The following is an 11963-nucleotide window of genomic DNA, read 5'->3' as shown; positions in this document are numbered from 1 at the left end:
CCCCCCCCCCCCCCCCCCGCTGATGCTTATTAACCTTGAATTAATTTATTGTTGTTATTTTTAAAGATTGAGAGTCCTTATAAAGTATATTTATTTTATTTATCTTAATATTAATCTCACAATCTACATTTTTTATCACAATGATCTATATACTTATAGATATTCTAGACATTCAATATTTCTAACCGATTATTCGAAGTCTTGAAAGCTCGAAAATTTTAATTTATACTAGAACCTTTATTGAATATCGTATCTTAACATATTTTTTCGATAAATTCTTAGGTTCGTTTTATCAATATAGATTAATTTTAATTTCGGTTCAACTTACTAATCTAATTTTTTTTGTAATTCTTAGAATAAATGATATATTTATTGCAAAGGAGAGAGAGAAGAGAGAGAGAGGAGAGAAAAAAAGGACCTTCCGCAATCGCAAGGTACATGTGTGTCCGAAGGGTTCCGCTCTGTAAAAACAAATCTAATTTATTTTCAAATTAAATCTCACTTTGTATAGAAAATTGAAAATCTATATGTGGAATCGAGCTTCGCGTGGGAAGTTATAAATCCATAAACGTATCGAATGAACCTAATTTTAAAATCGAAAGTGAGATAGCAATTAACTGAATAATTACCAATTTTTAAAATATGGCGACTAAAGTATTGTATGTACACGTCTATTACGTATAGAATCTTTCTTGTAGACAATACCACGAGTTTTTTTTTGTGGATAGATGCAATTTTATGGAAAGCCGACATTTGACTCCCACTCTATCACAATCAAAAGATGCGATTCATTTCACGCATAATATATCATTTTCTTGTTGTTCACCGAAAATTAAAGAAAGATAAAATAATGCATCCTGCGCATACGTGAAACAGAATGCATCTAAAGCAGCATTGAATAGCGTTTAAAAGCTGTTCATTGCTCTCCGACACTTTTTTGGTAATCGATATTTAATAATCAATATTTTAGGAAATATCGATAAAAAGTTTTTTTTATATTTTCAAGATGGTGGTCTAAATATGTTCGATCACCAAAAAATTCTTTCAAATTTGTATTCAGCTATAAAAAATATATGTAAAAATTGAAGTTTTAAAAAAATTAGAGAAGGGCAGTTAATTTGAAAATTTACTTATACCGTATACTATGAAGAAATATTTTACATGTCTATAAACCTCCGACAATATAAATATCCATATTAGCATCTATTGTAAGTTTCTCATTACTGATGCGACACGCTCATGTTGCTAGATTATATTGTCGATATTCCTGAAGCGAGCAAGAATATAAGTATATTTCCATGAAAGAGAAGGAAAGAGGAAAAGAAAAGGGTTTCAGAGTAACGTGTGTTATCGTCAGCGAGCATCGCGAGGACGCACAAAGCATTAATATTGAGCATTACCAATTCGTTGAAAATGCACGTGTTCAACTGCCACTCACCTATGTCCGTTACATTAAAATAAATAGAGATCGTGCTTTATTCAAAACCCAGCTTATAGAATCTAATCTTTTCTTGAGAAGATAAAGATATTATTGTCACTTGTCGTCGAAAGCTCGTTCCAGAAGCCACGAGGATCATCCGAGACAACGGTTCTTTAGTTTTCTACTCGCCGTAAAGCATATCTTTAAAAGTGATAGTGTATCTTAACAGTAGGTTTCGTTCTTTTTTCGCTATCTTTATTTTTTTTTTGTGTTTCTTATATCCATTTCTAAGTACTAATGTAGATTAATTTTCCGGAGCTAACGGTAATTAATCTGTTAAACTCAGTTATATTCTTTATATTATATCTACACAAATTTGAATTACTTATTATTATTAAAATAAACTTAATATTTATATTCTTTTTTATTGTACAAGATATGTGTCATTCCTTGAAAAATTAATTAATGTTCTTTAATCAACATAAATTAAATAGTGTCACAAACAAGTGAGTGTTATAGTAATTGCAGTGTTAAGGGTCCTCTACATAGAAGTCGTAGACGGTCGTGGAGTCTTAAGTCGTAGGAAACTGACCAATTCCAATCGAGTATTCTCCTTATATTTGATTGTGATTGGTTGGTTTCCTGTGACTTAAGACTCCACGACCGTCTACGACTTCTATGTAGAGGATCCTTTACAGATTTTGATGTCAACCTCGGAGGAACAACTTTAATCTCGATCCACTCTTTACTATACTTTTATACTCGATACTCTTTACTATAATTTTTCTAATTCTTAGAACTAGAAAAAATAACTTAAACTGAGTTTAAAGCTACCAAGATTAAGATCTAATCTTTTGTAGAAATAAACAGAATGATTTCGACCAAAGTAGAGTGTTATTAATCGTCAACTAATAATTCGTTGTCCTTAATCTAATTTTTTTTCTATATGTTAAACAATAAAAAATTAACAAATTCTATTCACGTTCGTAAAATACTACAATTACTTGACAATTATTGTTAATCAAGTTTATCTATATTGCCGATTAAGTTAATCTACATTGGTAGAAATAGACGTTTGAACGAAGTTATTTTTATTACAAAGTTAATTATGTTTTAATTACTTTTTAACATTCCTTAATCTTTTAATTGTCATTTAATTAATATTACATTATTATTACCTTATCTGTAGTCTAATTTACATCCATCTTATAGATATTATTTTACAATAAAAACAAATTGACAGGCTCCAAAGAATAAATCAACTAAATATTATGCCTATGAAAGCCAAACACAGAATGTTCGCGTGTAAAGAATTTATTCAATTAGTATATAATATGATATAATATTTAGTTGAGATATTATTTTATCATCATCATCGTACGAGGAAAAGGATAAATAAGCGAAATTTCCTATAGTTAAATTAGCTTACTAATAATATTATTTTTAATTTCTTCTTCGAGTCCTGATACACAATAGATATAAGGGGATCGATTCTGTATCTTGAGGTGAAAATTACAAAAGTAAGCGAATTTACTAGAATACTGATAATTTCATTGGTCAACACTTAGTAAATTTGCTCACTTTTGTAATTTACACCTTGTTTGAAGATACAGAATCGACCCCCAAGTATAATAATGCCTTAAGAAATTGATCAATTATAGTCGATTATTCTTCTCATGTTCGACTATGACTGATCAATTTGTGTTTCGGGTTTAATTATAATTAATTACCGCTTCCATTCGTTCTTGAACTTGCCCGTGAAACATGATTATCGTTGATTTCGACTTTTCGCGCGCGACATGCACGCAGCGTTCGATATTACACGAGGTCTGTTCTTTTTAATAAAGTTCTTGCACGGTTTATTTTTCTACCTTTTCTTTCGTTGAAGAGAAAAAGAGGAAATATAAACCGTGCAAGAAGTTCAGCAAGGCCTATGGACCCTATGATCATCAGCATTTGTGCCCATAGCTAAATATACAAAATTAACAGAATACGAGTATCAACGAGTATGAGTTCGGTTAAATGATCGCGTTCGTATTCCCCTCCATCTCCCGTTCACCTATGTATATGTGTATACTAACATACGTGCGATGGAGAACTAAACTCGCTTCATCAGGGTCAACGATTGATTTGAAACGAGACTGATCTGCACCGATCTGGTCCCGCGACCCTTCCTTGGCCCGATTCAACAAATCGTGTCGTTTCTACGACGGAATCGAGAGCGAGCGAGAGATCAGGTCGATCAGGCCGTGCGGCCTCGTACCTGAGCTGAGGAGTCACGCATTTCACGTCGCGCGGTATGTACATATCGAAGCAGTGCCCACGGTGCCAAATCTCGACAATTCCGACGCGTGAGTTATGATAGAAGCGTGAAAAAAAAAAATCAAAATCCGCGCTGATAAATGAGCGTATCTCCAAGGCTGCTGCTGACGAGCACCGCTTCTCTGCTAAACATAGCATGTAACGTGCGGACGACAACGTTTCTGCAATCGCGAAAGGTAAGCGCATCTCCCGCACAAACGCGGCCCTCGCATCTCTTATCCTTCCCCCTCCCGCCCTCGCCGAGAGTCCCGCGGTTGACCTTAACTCTGCCGTTATTATTTGGCGCGACGGTTATTGTTAGGTTAGAACGCTGATCTTTTCTCGAGAAGGAATTCTATTTGTACTCTCGATCGCAAACGCATGGCTCAGATATGTCAAAAACGTACGATTTTATGAAGTTCAGTTAATATTAATTTTTTTTATCTTCTAAATTTCCTTTTTCCTCATTTTTTAACTGTGTTTCAGTATACACTGCTAGGGTAACTGTTCCAATTACTATGACTGTCTCTATTAGTGTGCTTTTGTATTTCGATAAGTTATAAAGAAAACTAGCACAAATAAATAAGAAAAAATATATTTTTTTTTAAGTTAAATTATTAATGCATATGATACTGTGAGATATTCTTTTTTGAGTATTAAAGTATTTTAAATATTTTTCGAAAGATATGAGAAATTTATGTGAATCTAGTAATACGTACCACAAGATTTTAAGCTTGTCCCTATTAATGTGACCTGTATTGGAGCTGAGAACGTTGTATTATGAGTGTACTTTGAAATAAATATAATTGAAATAATGATTTATGTAATATTAACATAAACAATTAGCTTAAATTTATTACCTGTTTTAGTAACTATATGTTAAAATGAGTCAAATGATAGGCACACAAATTGGAGGCACATTAATAGGCGATTCACTAATAGAGACAAAAATATATTTTCTATTTTTGTCAAAAGCATTATAAAGTATTAACATTTTTTAGATTAAAGAGATATTGTAAGAAAAAGAAGTAGTTGAAAAATCAATATTGATTGCAAGCAGATAAAATTATAGCAGCAATATTTAATAATTAATTCAGTAATAAGTAAATTTTATATATTAGATTTTCAGTACTGGTATTGTACATCGGAAGGTTGATCATACGCGTTTAGCCTTATATGTTTATAATCTTGTTTATTGTATGATTCCTTTTCAGATCTTTTGTGCACCCGAGCCAACTTGGCAACAATTACTCTTAAAAAATTTGTGTAAGAGTCTTACCTGGAAAGCTTTGATTTCCAATTACCTGGAGCCTGTTGCCTCTATGGATAATTCACCGTCCCATCAGAAGTGTACAGAAGTCAAAATGGAGCCTTACTTTGACACCTGCTACAACAAAAGCAACACTACTGCAATGTGCGACCTAGCAAATGCACTACTCTATTGTCAGACTGGTTTTGCAGATACGACACATAATGTTAAAGCTAACGTATGTGCAGCTGATACCTATGGAAATTATATAGACAAAAAAAGATACAAGATTATAAGAAAGTGGAAACGAATTGAGAAAGGTAAAAGTCACTCTTTCTTGTTTAAACATATTTTCAAAGGGATGTATAAATATATATAACACTATTTACTTAACACAGTTTGTAGAATGGGAAAATGTATTTATAAAAAAAAAATTAAGTAAGAAATATTAAGGCCGGTATTTATACTTCGTTCTTATTTCAAGACTGTCTTAAGTAATGTCTTAAGATATTAATACGGCTCTCTTATTGGTTTGTGATGGTCTTGCATATAAGAACTGACTATGAATACTGGCCTAAGAGATCTAGCCTTGACTGTATAGGGCGCATTTCTGCTTGTATTCACATATTTGTCTAGATTTACTTATTATTATTTACCTAATTGTTCTTACCGCCCAAAGAACATAATTTTTTAAACATTTTTAGATAGATCACCCAATAATAAGGAAGATTTTTTCATATTGAAACTCTTGTCCTTTAATATCTTGGCACAAAATCTGTTGGAAGATCACTCGTATCTATACATGAATCATAACAAGAAAGCCCTGAGCTGGAAAACACGAAAATCCCTTGTGATACAAGAAATATTCGAGGCGGAGGCAAATGTACATATTTATTCTTTGGCATTTAATGCTGTCAAACCTGAAACTAGATGCTTAAAGAATATCTGCTATTATATTGTCGAATATTCCAGATAATATGCCTTCAGGAAATGCAGGAGGAACATCTACTAGATTTCGTGGCTCCATTCAAACAGCATGGATATGAATATCTGTATAAAAAGAGAACCAACGACAAGAAGGATGGTTTACTTTTGTTATATCGCTCCAATGAATTTATTTTATTAGATTATGCTAAGGTAGAGTTATATCAACCCGGAATCGAGATTCTAAATAGAGATAACGTCGGTATAATCGCTAAACTGGCCCTCAAAGACAATCCGGAAGCGCAACTCGTGGTAGCTACTACTCACTTGTTATATAATCCGAAACGCAACGACGTACGATTAGCGCAGATACAGCTTTTGTTAGCGGAAATAGAACGGATTGCATTCATCGAAAACACGACGTGAGGACACGCCTTTGAAAAATTATTTGCTCATTACGTCTGGTAAGAGATTTTTATGCGAATATTAAATATATTATTACTTTGCAGAACGGGCCCGAAGTATTTACCAATCATACTCGCAGGCGACTTCAATTTGGAGCCGTTCACGGGCGTTTATAAGTTCCTAACAAAAGGTTCGTTCAAGTATTATGGGAAAGGACGAAGTTTAGAGCCATCTCAATATCGTTCTCTGTCCAATTCATTAATACCACCGCGATTATGCGTTACCGACAACTGTCAACACTTTAATATTCTGACTCAAAGACTACGAAGAGAAGGCACCGGTAAAGTTATGGTACGTTCTTGAACATATAACAATTCTTATACAGCGCAGAAGCTTGCAGCAACATCGTAATGTTACTGCAACATTATTGAGACGTTGCGAATGTTGCTGCAATATTGCTAGAATGATCTGTGCTGTATGGATTATGTATGTATATAAGATCTTAATTTTTTTCGCCTATTAAAAAATTTATTTTGATTAATATATTTCGATGAATACCATCAATATTCATGCTTATATCTAAAGTTTTTCGAAAAGAGAGAAAAAGATTCCGAAACCAGTGTAGTTTTAATTATGCATCCTATATTTTCTATTATTTTTTTCCAATCTTTTAATCTTTTTTTCCAATTGTATTTTAAGATATTTCTCTATTCATTTCTTCCAGCTGGAAAACAGCGAATCACGTTTTCAAAAACTAGATGAAAATATGCCCACGCCTTGTAATACGAATGTGTTACAACAGAGCGCAAACAGTGATATCGGTTGCACGCAAGTTATCGAGATTGTGAAGGGTCATTCCGCGAGATTCTCGTCCGGCACTCTAACGCATCCCTTTGACATGCGTAGCATTTATACACATGTAGGCGCCCATGGTGAGAAAGAAGCAACAACACATCAGGACGAGTGGATCACAGTGGATTATATATTTTACAGTAACATCCAGCCTTTAGAGAAATATGCTCTACCTACAGTAAATCAATGTACCGAGTTACCCCGAATACCAAATTTTGTAGTAGGTAGCGATCATTTATGCATAGGTGCAACCTTTCAGTTACCAAAAAAGAAATCTCTACTTTAAAATTAGATAACAGCTTCTCTGTATATTATCTTCTCGATGTATTAAAATTAAATATTTTAAGGCTCCTGACTAGTCGCGGCGGTCATGTTGGAATCGTGACGTTAGAAGCGAGGAATGACACCTAAATTTACGCACAATGCTATTTGTAAACAAAGACGATTTGGATGAAACGAAATGACGGGATCGCTTTAAAACACTTGTAAAAATCGATGACAACTGTCCTTTCCTCCCTTGATAGTCAGTAAATGATTGTAAAAGACTCATAAAGTGAGCCTATATTCTAGCAGAAACACACCGTTTCACAACTGTTGAAACGAGTTAAAATATACACTTTTATGTATAAAATTCCAAGATAACTTTAGTTGTCATCGAAAATTACGACTTTGAGAAGTACGAAACAAGTCACATTTTCACAATTACGCAAATAATAACGAAATGGCATTGTACACAAATTTTGTCGTCAAAACTGGTCAAAATGTTACTTTTCCACGCCTATAAGTTCGGCCATTTATCGTGGCGCTGTAACATACAAGCACGATCCCATGTCTGTGTGCTCGCAGGCGAGCAAGTGTTTGTAACTACCGATTTCGCTAGACCGCCATCTGATTCTGTGTCGCTACCGTCAACGCAGAGTTCTTGGCTGAGTAGTTAGGAGCCTTAATAGAAAATTAATACAAATATCTACAACGTTGGCCGTAAATATAAGTGTGTTTAATTTTTTTTTTAAACAGATAATAAAATAAAATCTGAAGGAAAACGAAATGCTAAAATTGTTATAAAATAAATATAATTTTTATAACAATTGCATATCATTTTTATTATAATCAAAGAGAATCCTGAGAGCAGTCATGCCTGGGATTTAGCTGTTACTTTACTTTGAAGCGCCTCTATGTCCACAAAATGTGGACATTGAACTACATACATATTTTGGCCAAGGTTGTAATTATGTTAAAATATTTTTGTTGATAGAATCGGAAGATATTATCTGTACTTCCAGTTATCTAAAGTAAATAAAATTGCGACTTAATTTTCATTTGTGAAAATTGCAAATTTGTTATAATCTGTATCTCTTGTGTGTAATATATTCAAAAAACCTATGGAAATGTAATTTGCTTTTTTAGATTTTAATTTTAATTTTTTTATCTATAATAAATAATTATTTTTAATTTGGTTTACTCTTTCGATGATAACTAAAAGATAAAATAAATGTTTCTCTCAATCATCAAGATCTATATTATATATATAACTGTGATATAATACTATCATAAGAATTTATTGACGCATAAAAAGATAGGTAAAATAAATAATTACAATTCTGTAAAACTTTATATAATAACGTGTAAAATATACTGTACAAATTTTATATATTATAATAAATAGAAAATGTTTTCTTGGTAATAAAATAATGTACAATTTATTAAAGTGTTGTTAATCTCATTCTACCTACCCTTTCCTCCATTATTTATAAAATTCTGACTGGATTTATTTGCACAGCACCTTTATATAATTTTGGCTCCTTGTGCGCCATCACGCAGGTCTTGCCAACAAGATTACTTTCCTTGCGAATAGAACAATTTGCATGGCAAAATTTTGCAAATTCCTTGAATTTCACTTGCAACTCTGTATCGCCGCCATTAGGACCAGCCAAGAATTCGCATTTCAGTAGATTTGCTTTTCCCTTTATACAACATTCCAAATATCTATAATCTGTCGTATATAACTCACTGATATTTTGAATGTTTATGTTTAGAGCTTGTCTGAGGATACCAGTGACAAACACATCGTCTATCCAAAAGTAATCATGGGAAGACAAGGCGTAATTAATCAATCGACTTGCTATTTGCGGATGCGTGATGTACAGCCAGCCAGAGACAAAGTCAGGATAAATATTATCCGCATATTCCGCTTTACTCACATACCATTTGTTGGCTGGTTCTCGAACAGGAATCATATTCTTCATAATATAACCAGTCAAAGAATTCTTTTCTATCATACCTGAGTGTAATTTCTCTAATATGCCATATATATTTACAATAATATCATCGTCCATTTTCATAATATATTTAACATCTTTGCAATTATTTGCTGCCCACTGAAGGCCCATCAGGTGCTTGCGAGTTAAATTTCTATAAGTGTCTAAAAAATCTCCCTGAAGCAAGTCATTGAATCGCTGTGACTCATCCAACAATGCATTTTGCAGCATATGTGTCTTCCTTTCGGCATAATCATTTAATGTACCGAGTAAAAATACTCTTCTGATTCCTAAAGCCTGCAACTCTTCATCTGTATAAGCTCGTCGTAAAGCACTCCTTGCTGAAGACTCACCCGCATAAGATGTGACAATCCATATTACAAAAGTAGCATTGCATGGTGGCTCAATTATGATTCTAAAAATTTCTGATGTGTCGGTTACTTCATATATTGTTCCAAGCTGTATTAGATTTATTTTCGGAATCTCTCTCTTTGACCATAAACTTTTCTCCATGAATGTAATAAATAACAAAACACATCCTATGCAAACAAGCAGCAATAAAAATCCGTACTTTGAAGGCATGTTTTTATTTTGTATTTATAACTGATTAATAATAAAAATAAGGACGGAAATCAAAATTTCTTGTATCACGACATATATATTGGATATCCTATTTATATATATTTTCCATATTACTTATTTTTGAAATTGTGACGGCTGCGAACATTCGTTCTTCATTGTCGTCTCCAAGGGAAAAAATGTTTATTAGTATAATTTAAATCAATTAAATTAAATTAAGCTGATCAAACATACCAAAAGTAGATAATTTCGTCTTGCTTTAAGTGGAGAGTATCTTCTCTTGAGGTACAGTTTTCACCTTCTTTACTTCCTCTTTTTCCTATAAATTGTTTAATTTTTTATTTGTTATTTTATAAAATTTTTTTAAACTTGTACTAAATTTTAAAAATATTTTCTGTCCATTGAAAATATAACATATTTAAATAATTTAAATATGTTATACACTATTTTTCGAATATTAGGTTAGAACATATAAAAAATTGAATTATGGATTCACGTAAATCGATCTCACCAACTACGGTTAATTTAAAACTTGATTGTTACATTGAAACTGATCAATCGCATTTGCTGTTCAACAGAATTGACTAGTAACTTTCTATTAGATTATTTTAATTTTAGCAATCCCCTCCATGGCGTGCCATCTTGACGTGGTGAGGGGGCTCCACTCGGACAATGGCCTAGTTTACACCGACGGTTCGATCCGGGTCAGAATGCAAGAATCAACTAAGGGTGGAGTCCCATGAAGCGTATTTGCCGCGTATCGCGTATCCGCGTAAACCAATCAATAATCAGTAAAACGCAGAATCACAACAGCGGATCGCTTCTGATTGGTTACGCGGTTACGCGATACGCGGTAAATACACCTCATGGGACTCCAGCCAAACTGCAACGGACTTGGCCCGGATCCTCATACGGGCAACAGCGCTTTGACACCGAACGCTGATTGGTGAAAAACGGGTGATGAGGGTAAATTTTACCCCCACAACCGGCTTTTCACCAATCAGAGCTCTGTGTCGAAGCGCTGTTGCCCGTATGAGGATCCGGGCTAATAGTACGTTTTCACTGAGCGCGTCACGCGTCGCGTCATGAAAGAGAGAAAGTGATAAGTTTATGTAAATACACATCCCTTCTCTTTCTCTCCTTCGACGACGCGACGTGTGACGCTCTCAGTGGAAACTCAGCTAAGCGGGAAGCACAGATTCTTATGCTGGATTCACACTGGATACAGCAAGCTTCAAGCAGCGGAGTAGCAACCGACGTGACGATATTTACAGTGGCGTAAAAAATATCGCTTCGCTGGTAGGTTGTTGCTCCACTGCTTGAAGGCCCGTCTACAATACACAGAGTAAGAAGTAAGAGTAAGAAATTGACCAATCACAGTCGATTATTCTTCTCACATTCGACTGTGATTGGTCAATTTCTTACTCTTACTTCTTACTCCGTGTATTGTAGACGGGCCTTGACTCTTGCTGCGTTCAGTGTGAATCCAGCATTATGGGCTCATAAGTCCGGATCTACAATAGGTGTTTTAAGCCTTAAGTCGTAAGAAATTGACCAACTACAGTCGAATGCGAGGAGAATAATTGATTGTGATTCGTCCATTCCTTATAGGTTAAGGCTTAAAAACCTATTGTAGATCCGGAGTAAGGCATAAGAAAATCAACTAATTAGAGTCCTTTATTTCACGAAAAAGAAGGAAATAAAACACTTTGATTGGTTCATTTTCTTATGCCTCATGTATTAGAATGAGATTAAAGATTGAAAAATTGAAATTTGACCAATCAGAACAAAAGGAACCAAAATTTCTTTGTCCTCATTGGTGAAATTTAAATCTTTAATCTTTAATCTCAATCTTCAATGCATAGTCTGATTCCGGCCTTATGCATTATGCAAGAGTCTGTGCTCCCCGCTTTAGGGTATATCCACACAAACTTGCATAGCTGCATAAACATATACATAAAGAAAATTATCCAAT

The 11963-nt window shown here is 33.9% G+C and overlaps 2 protein-coding genes across 6 annotated transcripts; one reads left to right on the top strand and one right to left on the bottom strand.

Annotated features, from left to right (window-relative positions):
* The first annotated feature begins 1609 nt into the window (after positions 1–1609).
* angel (protein) lies at positions 1610–7817 on the top strand. Of its 2 annotated transcripts, XM_018515067.1 has the most exons (7): positions 1610–1648; positions 3537–3918; positions 4936–5290; positions 5675–5853; positions 5943–6316; positions 6404–6650; positions 7024–7817. In XM_018515067.1, the coding sequence occupies exons 2-7, from the start codon at positions 3823–3825 to the stop codon at positions 7435–7437; spliced, it is 1665 nt and encodes a 554-aa protein (XP_018370569.1). In that variant the 5' UTR covers positions 1610–1648; positions 3537–3822; the 3' UTR covers positions 7438–7817. The 2 variants fall into 2 exon arrangements, with proteins under 2 accessions (XP_018370569.1, XP_018370568.1); XM_018515066.1 differs by lacking the exon at positions 1610–1648 and having other exon boundaries at positions 3504–3918.
* A 1048-nt stretch (positions 7818–8865) lies between these two features.
* LOC108766060 (beta-1,3-galactosyltransferase 5) lies at positions 8866–10562 on the bottom strand. 4 transcript variants are annotated; one of them, XM_018515097.1, is made up of 3 exons: positions 10500–10562; positions 10223–10307; positions 8866–9948 (listed from the first exon to the last, which is right to left on the bottom strand). In XM_018515097.1, exon 3 carries the CDS (start codon positions 9920–9922, stop codon positions 8900–8902), a length of 1023 nt encoding a protein of 340 aa, XP_018370599.1. In that variant the 5' UTR covers positions 9923–9948; positions 10223–10307; positions 10500–10562; the 3' UTR covers positions 8866–8899. The 4 variants fall into 4 exon arrangements, with proteins under 4 accessions (XP_018370599.1, XP_018370600.1, XP_018370601.1 ...); XM_018515098.1 differs by lacking the exon at positions 10500–10562 and having other exon boundaries at positions 10223–10325; XM_018515099.1 differs by lacking the exons at positions 10223–10307; positions 10500–10562 and having other exon boundaries at positions 8866–9057; positions 9163–10046.
* Positions 10563–11963: the final 1401 nt, after the last annotated feature.

This window comes from Trachymyrmex cornetzi, unplaced genomic scaffold (genome assembly GCF_001594075.2).
Source record: "Trachymyrmex cornetzi isolate Tcor2-1 unplaced genomic scaffold, Tcor1.1 scaffold57, whole genome shotgun sequence".
NCBI lineage: Eukaryota > Metazoa > Arthropoda > Insecta > Hymenoptera > Formicidae > Trachymyrmex > Trachymyrmex cornetzi.
The sequence above is the reverse complement of the archived record's forward strand: the minus strand, read 5'-3'. Positions and strand labels throughout refer to the sequence as shown.